Source organism: Siniperca chuatsi, linkage group LG13 (genome assembly GCF_020085105.1).
Source record: "Siniperca chuatsi isolate FFG_IHB_CAS linkage group LG13, ASM2008510v1, whole genome shotgun sequence".
Classification (NCBI taxonomy): domain Eukaryota; kingdom Metazoa; phylum Chordata; class Actinopteri; order Centrarchiformes; family Sinipercidae; genus Siniperca; species Siniperca chuatsi.
Genome location: NC_058054.1, coordinates 28,920,518 through 28,935,207, shown reverse-complemented (window position 1 = coordinate 28,935,207; position 14,690 = coordinate 28,920,518). Strand labels below are relative to the sequence as shown.

Sequence of the window (14,690 nt, the reverse complement as noted above, 5' to 3'; positions counted from 1 at the left end):
CTTGAACTAGAACGGCTACAGTATGTGTGTTGCACTGTGGTTCGTGCTCATGCATGTCAGCGATCAGGGCCTCCCATTCCGGGTTTGCACAGGGCCTTGAACACCTCCCCTGATGACTGTGGATAGAGCAATCATTATAAAACTGTGAATAATAAAACTCGGTTTCTAGGCAGATTTAGGTGCAGCGGGCAAGTAGATCATTTTTAACTGTACTAGAATGTGCAATATCTGGAGAAATTGCGTGTGAGAGCTGGACGCTGCTGGCTGCTGCGTCCACTGCTCCCAGCCGCGGCTGCTACAGCAGCAGTTTTTCAAATCTTTTAGCGCCACCTACAGGTGAAATTGTATCAAACACTACAGACTTGTTCAGCATCCCCATCTGTTCAACTTCTTCTGAATTCGGTCACCATGGAAAATTACACTAAAGAGATACAGACGTTAATATGTAGTATGGTGGTGTTTTCTTAATGGCCACAAGGTGGGGCTGTTGGTGCCATGCTTATATGTCATGCAAATGCTCATGGAAAACTTGTGTACCAAGTTTCATTTTATTGAAGTCAACAGAATTGTAGAAATATCATGTTTTAATCTTACTGTAGCGCCCCCTGTGGGTAGAATTCTATAACATGTTACACACTTGTGCAATGTGACTGTATGTACAACATCCCCAAATTTGGCAGATGTCCATAAAATATGAATACTTTAGCATTTGTAGTTGTTGAGATGTCAGCTTTCAAACATTGCTCCCATAGACTTCCAATTCTAAATTTTAATACTTTAAAATCACTGAAACATGTTAGAGCAACGATAAGTAATAGCATAAATCTCATGAAGATTATGTACGTTTTGAAGTTGAAATGAAGTTTCTAGGACAAATGGTACACAAGTAGTTAGATGTCAAAAAACATGGAAATAATAATATGTAATAAAGAGCGAAGATCAGCTTCCAGCTCTCACACTAATTATTTCTTTAATAAATTATATTTCTATGCAGTTGTAAATTGAATTGTACTAATTTCACTTTATAGAACCAACTGTCCTGACTGATCTTGGGTTAAGACAGTACACACACACCTGTACTGACACCATACTTGAGTGTGTCTCTACAGTCCACTAGTATCTGCTCCAGAGTTTCTGGTTGGTCCGGCAGGTCCAGACTGAAGCCCTCCAGTCCCTCCTTCAGCTGGTGAGGATGGTGGAAGTCCAGGACCTAAAACACAGGGAGCAGTATTTTTTCTATTATGCCACATATATAATAATGTACATATAAATATACATTCTACACACATTTTCCCAATAAAATCTCTTAAAAATATTTTCATAACTAATTGGGGCTGTTTCTAAAATATTTCACTAGACACAAGGGTATCCACATCTGTGCCATACATTGTGGAGTGGACACAGCAAACATTCATCATGCGGGCAGGTGGGGAAAGCTGTGTTTTACATTAACGTGTTTTAAAATGAAAAATAAATAAGCAAAATATATTTTGTTTCATATATGTTGGCATTTAACCTTTCAAAACAAACATTTTCGCTGTGGTCGCTCTCCCGCTTGCCACAAAGGTGCGGTCGGACAGCACACGCCTTTGCTATGAATCTACTTATCCACAGTGCTATATCATTCAATTACACATGTAACAAAATAAACAATACTGAAATAATGTGACCCATATAATGTCTGCATGCAAACAATATAACTAAATTAAGTTACATTTCCATATTTCCATAACCACAATAACAAAAAATCTATTCTGGCTCTAACATACACGCTGAGTTTATCTCATGAGAGCTTTCTCTGACTGTCCTCTCCACAGGAGACGCAATGTAAAATTCTTTCTTCCCATCCAAATGTGCTCTCTTTCAGCTTTTGTCTTTCAGTCTTATTCTCTTCCTGTATACTTATCATCCTTCTTTCTTTATTTCCTTTTCAGGTCTATCGGCAGTGTTCACCCCTAATAACTACTTCTGGCAGTCGTCTCATAGTGAAATGTTTCTTTACTTGTATGCTTTATTATCAGTTCACTTACTATTTCCTGCCCAGCAGATAGACCTGACAGGTTTGAACATCACTGATCGTGTGTTGAACACACAGCAGTCCTACAGTATGTTGTTTATATTGTTGATAGAAACAGTTGAGTACCTTGGAGCTCCTCTGACTTGACTTGCAGATATAACCCAACAAGATGTTGACCAGCTCTTGCAGAAACCCTCTGGTCATCTCCTCACCACATGAAGCAGGGAGCAGGTCTGTGTACACACACACACACACACACACACAGATATATATATCTCATTCAAACGACAGTTGCCTAATTTGGGAGAAATGGCACGTCTTTGCACAAACATATTTAGCTATCAGAAGCTAAACAAAGCTGGCAGGAAAAAAGCCAGCTTACTTACTGCTAACACAGACAAAGCAAAAGCATCATTTTGTCCTGTTCATATAATACACATTTTCTACAGCAAATATGTTCTGTCAGCAATGCAATGCCACCTGGATTACATTTATTATCAAGATAATGAGGAAACATTGTTGATAAATGTATCTGGCAAGTCGCAAAATGTTGATACTGAATGTCTCTGTAAAATGTTAAACTGACAATTTTTTTCATTATTTCATTATATTATTAAAAACGTTTATGGTTATGTTTAGGCACTCAAAGCACTTCGTTAAGGTTGTTATTGGGCCCCAACACATCACTAAACAAATACTGTCATCTACTGGTAACTTTTCACAACATATCAAGCCTGTTGCAAGAAATCTTGGTGTCCTATTTGATAGCAATTTATGTTTTGAGCAACATATCACTAAGCTTGTCCAATCATGTTTCTATCATCTCAGAAATATTGCAAAAATCCGATCTATTTTAAATCTTAGTGATGCAGAAACTGTTGTACATGCTTTTATCTCCTCACGCCTTGATTATTGTAACAGCCTGTTCACTTGTCTTAATCTAAAAACTTTGACACGACTGCAGACTGTACAGGACTCAGCTGCTAGGCTGTTAACCAGGACCAAGAAGTACGACCACATCACACCTGTTTCAGCCTCTTTACATTGGCTCCCTGTTTGTTTTAGGATTGATTTTAAGATCTTATTGATTACTTTTAAGGCTCTTCATGGCTCCAGACTATATTTTAGACCTTGTAATCCCTTATGAAACTTCACGCAGTCTGAGATCTTCGGGCAGGGGTCTCCTGTCTGTTCCTGAGTCCAGGATGGAAACTAAGGGGGACAGAGCTTTTGCCATCAGGGCCCCGAGGCTCTGGATCAACCTGCCCGAAGAAATTAGGTTGGCTGAGTCAGTGTCTTCGTTTAAGTCTCGTCTCAAAACACATTTTTATCTGAAAGCAGATCCTGATTTTACCTGAACTGGCTGTTTATTTTATTGCTTTTGTGTATTTTATGTATTTTATTTCTTAATATTTTGTCATTCACTGTGGTATTTTATTTCTCTTGTTGTGAAGCACTTTATACTTTGTTTTGATAAGTGCTCTATAAATAAAGTTTTATTCTTATTATTATTAACTTTTGAAAAAGTCAGAAGCAACTTGAAGCACAAGACATGACGTGTTTACTGTATTAACATTTAACCAAAAGCACAATCTTTTCCTAACCTTAACCAAAGTACTTTTGTTGCCTAAATCCTACCACTACAGTTGTCCAGGGTGCTGACACAAAGTAAGTTATTTATTGCTTTTGATTTTGTCTGTCATTATCTGTCCCAATTTGTCAAATTGAATTTAATTGTATTAGGCATTTTTTGTGATGTATATTCTATAATTAAAATCTATAATAAACAGATGTCAACAAAAAAAGTAATAAAGCAGTTAGGGGTAAAAATTGGGAGAGAATTACCAGAGCTAAATAAGACTTCATGCCAATGTTTCTTTCTGTGATGAAAGAGGCCAGTATGTAGTAGTATTAAATTCAATTCAATTCAATTATATTTATATATTATATTCATAACAGAAGTTATCTCATTGCACTTTTCCTAAAGAGCATGTCGACTCTTTATAATATTATTTACAGAGACCCAAAAAATCCCACCATGAGCAATCATTTGGCGACAGTGGAAAGAAAAAACTTCCTTTAAGAGGCAGAAACCTCGAGCAGAACCGGACTCAGTCTGGGCGGCCATCAGAGAGAGAGAGAGAGAGAGAGAGAGAGAGAGAGAGAGAAAGAGATTTTGGGAAAGGGGTGGGAGAGAGGGAGGCACAATGCAAATACCACCTAGAACACAGGGGCAGCAGGTGGCCCACAACCACAGGATCCAGACTCTGCAGCTCTGGAGGTAGAAATACCTGCTAAAAGCGACAGAAGGAGAGAGGAGAGAAACGAGAAAGCACCAGAACTACGGGAGAGAGAAGATGTCGAGTTAGTAACATGCAGTAATGGGATAAAAAATGCATAAAGGTTGAGGGGGAGAGAAGGAGAGAGGAAAGAGGTGCGTCATGGGAAGTCTCCCAGCAGTCTAGGCCTATAGCAGCATAACTAAGGGATGGTTCAGGACTCACCCAAACCAGCCCTAACCATAAGCTTTATAAAAAAGGAAAGTCTTAAGCCTACTCTTAAATGTGGAGATGGTGTCTGCCTCCCGAACCCAAACTGGGACCTGATTCCACAGGAGAGGAGCTTGATTGCTGAAGGCTCTGGCTCCCATTCTACTTTTGGAGACTCTAGGAACCACAAGTAACCCTGCATTCTGGGAGCGCAGTGTCCTAATGTGGTAATAAGGTATTATGAGCTCTTTAAGATATGATGGTGCCAGACCATTAAGAGCTTTGTAGGTGAGGAGAAGGATTTTAAATTCTATTCTGGATTTTACAGGGAGCCAGTGCAGAGAAGCTAATATTGGAGAAATATGATCTCTTTTCCTAGTTTTTGTCAGTACACGTGCCGCAGCATTCTGGATCAACTCTATAGTTGGTCTGTAGTTGGCTAAAACCCCTGGATCAAGAGTGGGCTTTTTAAGAAGCGGTTTAATTACAGCTATTTTGAACCATGGGATATAGCCTGTTAATAAAGACAGATCATATCCAGTAAAGAAGTGCTAAGGGTAGAACGTCTTTAAGCAGCCTAGTTGGAATGGGCTCTAAGAGACAGGTTGATGGCTTAGATGAATTAATCATAATCATTATGACCACAATATCATTGTGGTCAACTTTAAAATCTCTAAACTTTACCAATGAAGGCAAAAGATATTTACCAATGAAGGCAAAAGATATTAGTTTCAGTAAGATTATCAACAGGAAAAAAAGCTATCTTAAAACATCCAAAGACTTATTAACAGTAGGTTTTTGAAGTACTTTTTGAGGTACCTTTGTTGTTCATGTTAGCTAAAACAGACGGAGCTCTGAATGTGAATGGCATGTGACCTATGTATTTTGTGAAGGAAATTTCCTTTGAGGGCCCTAATGTGGCTGTCAGGTGAGGTACAGGTCATTGCAAACCTAGAAATGAAACGACCACTGTGTCTCTAGTATTACAGTAGTTCATTTTGCTGTCTCCTGCAGTAGACCCAGAACGACAGCTGTGTAGATAGGAAGATCCATTGCTTTGACACTCAATGAGAGTAGATTGCATTCTCTGTCTCAGACGTAGATGTAATAAATGTGACCTCCTGATTCCAACGTGACTTAGGTAAGCATTAGAATTCACATATTTAGGCATAACCTTGTAAGGAGAACTCATTAGACTCTATAGTAATATTGTGGATCAGGAGGAGAAACTTCAGACTTGGTTTGGCACTGCACTGGGTTTCACCTTGTACTGCTGATACCATTGTCTCCTCAGCTGAGCTTCATTAAACACTGCTGTGTAAGACATCCTGAAACCTTCTTCATCATCAGAGTCGACTAGTTCACAAAGTTCCTTCACATATTCATTCATTTGTTTATTTTGCGGATACAGGTTTTTCAAATGTTTAAGTATTAAAGTACTGTTAATAACATTTTCTGTTCTGGCTTCTGTTTTGTGACACATAACTTATTTCAAGTATCAACCCAAAACAAACATTTTAAAACCCACTGAAGGTGCTTTTAGTTTGGTTTACAGTCATCCTCTGGTTTGACACACAATAACAGAATTGCTAAAAGACAGGGATGTCCTGAACCCCTTGACGTGCTTTAATTTAATGAGTTTGCAACTTGATTGGGGTGGTTAAGATTAACTTTGTCATGTACAAAGCCAAAGATTAACATCAGTGACAGAAGCCTCCAGTCCTGATAGCCCCTCAGACTGTCAGTAGGACCACACCTGGCGTGACCCTGGACAACCTGCGCTCTCACCTTTGCTGTAGATGCTGCTGAAGTCAGCAGGTGCTGTTGAGTCCTCCTGCTGTTTGTCCCTCACACCTGATTTATCAGTGATTCTGTCTGAAAGTACAAAACATACATGTTTGTCAGCAAATGAGCTGCTGATGTCTCAGCTAGGTCTCTGGGAACATTCATATCTGGTTTGAGTAAAATGCTTCAGTACAGGCTGAAGAATCAGGAAGACAGTCGCTTTCTTCATTGTCTCTAGTGACGGAAGCCTCAGTTTAAATCATTTGACATATTGTTTTCCAGTCATAACCAGTCCTGCAAGATTTGGTTCTTTCTTTGATCCAAGAAAGGGCTTAAAGTTGAAATCCATAGTGTTTTGGAGACTCTCATCTAACTTACTCTGCAACTGAGAAATGTTCTGGTTGACAGTGTCAGGGTCATCTTACTGAAGCACTTCTGTAAATCATATGTTGACAGTTATGTTACATGCTCAATCTATGATGAGGAAATAATTTTACATACATACACTAGATGCTCCTTCATCGTTGCTTTAGTTTGAATGTGTCAACAGTTACAGATTGCATCTATCAGACTGACATCATGGTGTGCCACGAGCTGTCTTTGACATGTCTGCTCATATATAATGGCTGTAGGTTTATATCTCGTTTTTATTCAAACCCAATAATAGATAAGTTGGCCAGGAAAGACAGACCTCTCTCTGGAAAACAGTGGATGAACTCTTGGAGACAACTCTCAAGCTTTGCAAATAGGAAGGAATAGAATTAAAGCTGCAAGCAGTGATGATCGGGCCCTCGCACCTCCACACACGTGCTGGATATCAGTGTGGACCACACCATGTAAATACTATGTAAATCGGATGATGTTTGTCACAGAAGGCTGACTTCCTGTTGCCAGTCGATGGCACTAGGACAATAAGTGAATGACTATGACTCAGCTTGTATGACTGTTATCCAGCATGTGAACTTGGAGCAGCTGGGCCAATTTAAGTTAAAATCTCCTAGTATAATCATCTCAGAATTTTTATATGGAGCTAAAAGATCAGCTATCTCGTCAATAGTTGAGGAGGAAGCAGTAACCCGATAACCACAATAACAAAATCATTTTGCCAATGCACACTGTCAGAGCCACTAAACAAACAAAACAAGTCTATTGTGACTGCATTAAAAACAGCACAAGTAAAACAAGCTCTTGTATAAATGGCCACACCTCCTACTCTTGAATTTCTATTCATTCTAAAAAGATTGTAATCATCCAAGGCTACCTCAGAATCACTCAGTGCATCTTAACCAAGTTTCAGATAATACCACAATATCAGGATCCGTGTGTGTTACCAGGATTTTCAGCTGATCCAATTTTTCATGCTAAGTAATGCTCCAAATATTTAAATGAATGAAATCTAAACCTTTCCTAGTCTTAAAATCTAAAAGGATTAAGAATAGGGTATAGACTCAGACTTTAAAACCTGTGAGGCTGAGGAAGGCTTAGATGTACACACCTGTAAAAGAGGTAGGCTTGGTATAACTTGAGTTCCACCAAGGTTGGCGTCTACACGGCTCACAGACAGTAATTACATGAGTTTGAGGCTGATAAGAAAGTCCTGGCCAGGAGGGGTGTCTAGTGAAATAGGAGTGGACAGTAAGGCAGAGCAGTGACGTGGTGTAATGACCGTTTGACTGACCAGGTGTGGTAGACAGTCAGTCATGCTGGACTGCATATGATGCAGGAAGGGTGATGGTAGAGGCTGATTTTAATGTTAAAAGCATATTGTTGAAGCCATTTGCCTTCTCTTTTGAGATGTAAGGTGTCGCGTGCAAATACATTTGGTCTGTTCCAGAACACATTCAAATTGTGTACAAAGGGGATTCCTAACAAGCGACAGTATCCATTGAGCCAGATATGTAGTTGGCGGACACGGCTGAACTTCCAAATGATATGTAGTTGAAGCGCTTTGAGTAGTCAGAAAGACTAGAAAGGCGCTATATAAGTACAGTCCGTTTACCATTTACCATATCGCCAAACTGAGGAGATGGCAGCAGACTGGAGACAATACATTGTTTTCCAGCATCTAGGACAGTATCTATGAAAGTTTTAAAGTCAGTTTTAAGTGACTGACTGCTGTAATTTGAGATTGTTAGAGACAACCTGAAAACTGGAAAAATATAAACTACAGATTGAATTATGACGACATCTATCAAACAGTGGATAAATTCCTAAATTCCACAATAGTACTTGTAATGGCAGGATAATGCCACAGTTTGGCACAGTGTGATATGTAGTGATAAGGACTTCAGAGATGAAGCATAAAGGTTTGCTGAGTACATCCTGATTGTTGCTGCACTGAGTATCATTAAAATTTAATACAGGGACAATACAGAAATGTGTAAAATCTGTAAAGCCTATACTGATCTTTTTAACCAGACTGATGAAAGTACTGTAATCATGCAGCACTGTGGGAAAACAGAATGTCAACTCGGAAGTTCAGACCAGGGATTTCTGCAGTTACTGTACAACATATCACAGCATTCCTGAGGTTTACAGCCCAAAACTAGGCAGAAAACTCTCTTATTAAATTTTGTTTAATTAAATTATAACACAGAAAATCTGTACATATTGCACAGTGAGTGAGGGGGACCTCAGGGTTAAGAGGGACCCAGCAGCTAATATTTGTCCCATGGGCCCCTACCAGGTCATTCAATGGACAAGCTCAAGGGTTAGTACTTGCAGGCTTAACCAGCACCAAAAACCTGCAAATCATCACTTTTTAGGCAGGGCTGTACACATGGTTTTAGAAATACCAACGTCCAAAAACTGAACTTTCTAGTGGGGTCCCCCCGAAAAGATTGATTTCCCTGCTCTAAACATGTGCATTTGAAGACGTTTGGAGAGCAAAAATTGAATAACAATAGCTTTAAAACCATGTCCGGTAGCATAAATGTGTCGAGCAGTAATACGTGAGAATCACGCTAAAATGTTGTCCATGTTCAGTAGGGGATAGTAGAACAAGGTCATCAGTATAAAACAGAGACGTCACCTCTCTATCTAGGAGGGAGAGGCCAGGAGCAGCACGCTGATCTGACTGGAGGCGGAGTAGACTCTTTGTTGGGGAGATCAAAACGAGCATAAAATGTGTTTAGCTCATCTAGCTGTTTGGCCTTACACATGATGAGGGCGCTCCTGCTTTTGCAGCTTGTGATGTTTTTGATCGCCTGCCACATATTTGGTGTTGTTGGTGTTGAGGTCTCTCTCCAGTCTCTCCTGATGTCTCAACTTTGCCTCCTTGATGCCAGCTTTCAGTCTTGCTCCAGTTTTGGCTCTGAGTAGAGCCCTCACCTCTCCATTCATCCAGGTGTTCTGGTTGGGGAATGATTGTATTGTCTTTGTGATCACCACATCATCAACACAATTGCTGATGTATGATGTCATTGATGATGTCTATTCCTCAAGGCTGATGTGGTTCTCCTGGGTGGTGGCATCTTTAATCATGAGCCATCTGTCCACACTTTAACTGTTTTTTTTTGATTGCTTGACCCTTTTAATTAGCTGGGAGTAAATAGGCCGTAAGTAGGCCATCCGGTTGTTTTGTCATGTGACTGCTGATGACCTTATACAGTTACTGTAGTTCATTTTTGAAGTTGCATCTGGGGGAACGGAAACAGCAGCACTTGTGGTACGATCTTTTTTAGATCTAAAGCTGATTTAAATGATAAAAGAAGTTTTGAAGGTCTGGGAAAAACACTTCAATCACAGATTTTCTAAAAGATGTTGGTCAGAGTTGTGTTGGGCTTGAATGAAACTGTCCTCTCCAGAAAAAAAAGACAGTATCTGTGGTTTAAATGCCTAAAAGAGACTGCCATTGAAGGTTTTCCAATTTCACTTTGCATTTTCGAATGGTCTTTTCATAGTATCTATTTCTTATCTCAATATCATATCATATCATAGTTAAACATATAACCTGTAGATATGCAACAGATTGTATTGTCTGATACTAAGACTAAAATGGCTTCAGAACTAAATATAAAATATTATATTATATTACCAAAATATGATTATAGTTATCAGTTGTTTCAGAGTTATATAGATCTGCCATGGGATATATAACAGATACAGAAATATGTATGTTACCGTAAAACAATGGTACACTGATAAAAACCTTGAGGTGCTACTTTGTATAAATAAGAGTAATAATAACAAAAGGTCTTTTCAACAGAATTGAGAGAAGTACCTGGACAAGCAAACTGATAAACTGTGTAAAGATTGACTTTATGGCCAAACCGATGGAAGTAATTCTGCACCACTGTGGGACAACAGCTGGAAAATTTTGCCCAGGGATATCTACACTAAATCACAGCAGTTCTGAGGTTTAGCCCAAATTTTGGCAGTGGTATGTGGTATGTGAGGGGCCCACTAAGGACTCCAGATGTAAGTCCTTACTAGCTCTAGAAACCAATTATCAATGTGATGATCACTGAAAAAAGTTGGTTAGGCTAGTTATCTAAAGTATTTGGTAACAATAAGTTATGATAATCTTTAAACTTGTTTTTCCCTGCATACTTTTTACATACATCAATACTTTTTAGTACCAAATGAAATGTGTCCGCAGCACCAAGAAGGGAAATTACAGAAAGCTGGAATATTTTATTCTTTGATGTATTTGATGTTTCTCTTCTGTATTGCAAAATCCCGAGAGCATCTGAACTCAGCATTCCAAAATCCCAAGAGTATTGAACGCAGCCTTGTGACCCGGATGTCACCAGGTCAATAAAAAGGTCAGTGGTCATTTTTCAGTCTCTTTTCTCCTGGCTTCGCCTCCAGCATGCAGCAGATGAGACACGAGAGCCTGCTACAAGTCTGCCAGGTAAACTCTAAAAGCAACTAAGGAAGTTAGTGCCGAGCTGACTGTAAGGAGGACAACAGACAAGAAAGCAACAGACTTTCCCTGGAACCACAATTCTTTCTAGTTTGGCTCGTCTACAACAGACTGACCACCAGCTAACACAGCAGCACATTCAGGGGAACCGGTTTCCCACCTTGCACTGGTAATGTACCTTAACTGGGCATTATATAGCTTCACATAGCTTAACAGTGTACTTGGCAAAGCACAGGACTGTTTAGTTTAATGATGTACATATACTAATGTGTTCATTGAGTTTTATTGTTGTGAGGTGTTTTCACTGTTAGGTCTTTTGGTAGCCACATGCTAAGTTGATGTTAGTTGATGTTATGCTCCACAAAGAGTCTTTGCAAGCTAACTAACTCCTTGTAACTTGGCACCGTTATCCTAAACAGACCCCACCCATACACCTCTAGTTTGGCCCTTAAAGACAACCACACCCGGTGGAGAGTAACTTTAAAGCTCCCGCTTCACATGTTCCTTTGTTTCTGACCACGTGTGCTCGTGTCAGAACAAAGAAATATACACACATTATTTTGCTTGATGTCATCTTAGATCCAAGCAGCCATCTTGGACGCGCACACACACACACACACACACACACACACACACACACACACACACACACACACACAAACACTTTGTTTTGTAGTTTAGTGTATTTAGAGTTAGACTTCACATTGTGTATAATTATGCTGGCTTCTTTAATATTTCACAAGAGTGAGTAATTTGCCAACCTCTGCTATGTTGAACTCCAAATCCTTCAACCTATTAGCTATCAATAGTAATTTGGTTATAGTTTAATTATTAATCTGAGTTCCAAATTAATAGTTCAGTGTATTTTATGAGACTCAGTTAATTTGCTATCAATTCTCTTCTTTAATAAGAGTGGTGCCCCCAAGGACATTATTCATTAAAGTTATCTATGATTATCTTTGATAATTCTGATGACCACTGTAAATCCCAACAACTGGCTGTTCTCTGGGACAATAAAGTCTAAATCTACAGTGGTAGCCTTATTTATAGCTTTAGCATTATTAGGGCTGCAATTAACAATTATTTACATTATCGATTATTTTCTCGATTAAGTAAATAGTTGTTTGGTCTATAGCAAAAAATGTCCATCACATTTTTCCAGAGTCTAAGGTGATGTCTTCACATGTCTTGCTTTGTTCGAACAACAGTCTAAAAAAGATATTCAGTGTACAAAGATATAAAACAGAAAAAAACAGAAAATCCTCACATTGGAGGATCAGGAACAACCACATTTTTGGCATTTTTGCTTGGAAAAATTATTCAAATAGATGAATCAATGATCAAAATAGTTGCTGATTAATTTTTTGTCAATCAACTAATCAAAGAATTAACTGATCGTTTCAGCTCTACCTGTTATAATTGAAAACTACATCCTGATGTCATAAATTGGATACTTGGACACTTCAACTCCATCCATGACCGCCCAACAGACAAACAACATCCTCCTGTCACCTGTACTGCTACCCTCAAGCTGATGTTTGGGGGTAATGTCGATCTTATCCTCTAAGTGTACATGCATTTGAGCAGAATCTTGCTGAGTCCTAAGTATACTCATAACTCAAGATATCAGTGTAGCCTGTTCATGAGTCTCCTTAGGCCATCTCAGAGGAAATATGCTATCTATCTATCTATCTATCTATCTATCTATCTATCTATCTATCTATCTATCTATCTATCTATCTATCTATCTATCTATCTATCTATCTATCTATCTATCTATCTATCTATCTATCTATCTATCTATCATCTTGTTTCACTCTACTACTGTCTTTCTATCAAAGGCATTAGTGGTCAGGACATTTTTCTCTTAAACATTTTGCATATTATTTAAATAGATAAAAGTTTTAATGAACAGCCACCAACGCTGCTTACTGTAATACAGACTGAAGTTTAAATACAAAAAATTAATTCACATATTGGAGCAGGTCACTGAATTCAAGATTGATGCAAAAACTGATGTTTCAACTGTAAAATTTATGTTTTTTTTATTATTAGATTTCTCTGTCAAATGTATGTATAGAGTTTCATTAAATTACTCTTACCTGGCAGCTGTAAGAAATCCATATCCATACAAATCAATGTCAGTTCTTCAAAGATGTTTCAGAGCAATTTAGTTCAGTCCCACTGAAACTATTCTTATATAACAGTCAGATGAGATATCCCCAAAACATATTTCATTGAATCCTCTTTTGCCAGAAATACTCTGTGGATAGACCTGTCAGCCTGCTAGTTGCTTTGAAGTCTGTGTTAGTAAGTCATGCGACCTGAGACAGACAAACAGTACGGTGTCTGGCTGCTGCATTTAAAGAGACACAGGTAAAAGGGAGGTGGGGTTTGCTGCAAGCTGCTATTTGGCTGTCACTGAATAGCAGAAAGCAAGGACACCTGCATGATGCATTAGTTTTGTAACATGATGCCATGTAGAGCTATGAGTTTTTCTTCAATTTGATCACTGTGTTAAATGGTAAGTTCACCCAAATAAAAAGAAAAAAACAAAACATATCACATCCCTCTAGTGGTATCTAGCAATACATGAAGTTTTGGTTGTCATCATCAAACATATTCACCAAAAAATTAACACATTCCATTTAAAAAAAAGTAAAACACATTTGTCCATAAACAAATGGGGAAATGAATCCACATACATCATCGATATTATGACTCATGATAGAATATAAACCTTTCTTCATATATATTGGTTCTGTACCCACTAACATTCCTGTTGACTGTACTCACTTTAAAGACACTGCTTTGTATGTTCCCAGGCAAGATAACAGCATATTAGCATTTAAAGGATATTTATTTGAATGAGCTAAGACCAACATGACACATTATATAAACAGTACACACAAAACCACTCAAAATGTAAAACCAAGTGCACGGGAGCTATAAACATAAAAACTGGAGCTCTACATTGATCAGGGAGTGGTGTCCACCATTACCCACACTAGCAACTAGGGCTGTGTTTCATTAGTAGTTCCATTTCCCCTCAGGCCTTGGTATTACATAACAGCATACATCGCAGGGAGGCCACCTAGAGAGCAGAGGGAAAGTGGGCGGGGGAGGAGCAGGGATTTAAATGGAACGCACCTGCCCTTGTACACTTTCAGACCAAACTATCATGGATCGACCGCCAGTTGTAGAGCTATACTTCTTTTTATAAATCATCAGAAATACCTGTAGAATTATTTTAATGAGGCAAAGACAATTTCTGCGGATAATTGCAATATGTAGGCACTTTGTAATTAGCTGCATCAGTTTCTCATTTAGAAATTTCTGTTTGTGATTTCTATCATGATTATCATAACATTATTGCTACGGGTTTATGATATCTTGCAAAACAGCAATTTTTCCATGTGTTTACAAATAATGTTGGGAATAAAGAAATAACAACAAGCTGAACAACAATCCAAGTAAATCTGAACTGCAATTAGTTGTATTTTCCAGTAAAATATCAAGCTGTCAATGAGAT

The 14,690-nt window shown here is 38.6% G+C and overlaps 1 protein-coding gene across 3 annotated transcripts in view; it reads right to left on the bottom strand.

Annotated features, from left to right (window-relative positions):
• gad3 (glutamate decarboxylase 3) overlaps positions 1-13,680 on the bottom strand; it is a 46,083-nt gene extending 32,403 nt beyond the window's left edge. The window contains exons 1-4 of one of the 3 annotated variants that reach the window (XR_006380479.1): positions 13,261-13,621; positions 6,295-6,381; positions 2,144-2,250; positions 1,075-1,210 (exon numbers count right to left, since the gene is read on the bottom strand). Coding sequence is in view for 2 of the 3 variants with exons in the window: in XM_044220081.1 (XP_044076016.1) it covers positions 1,075-1,210; positions 2,144-2,250; positions 6,295-6,381; positions 13,261-13,288 (358 nt within the window). In the remaining variant the exon portion in view is untranslated. Of the gene's footprint in view, positions 1-1,074; positions 1,211-2,143; positions 2,251-6,294; positions 6,382-13,260 lie in introns of all 3 variants that reach the window. The other 2 variants (XM_044220081.1, XM_044220080.1) reach the window with 2 other exon arrangements.
• Positions 13,681-14,690: the final 1,010 nt, after the last annotated feature.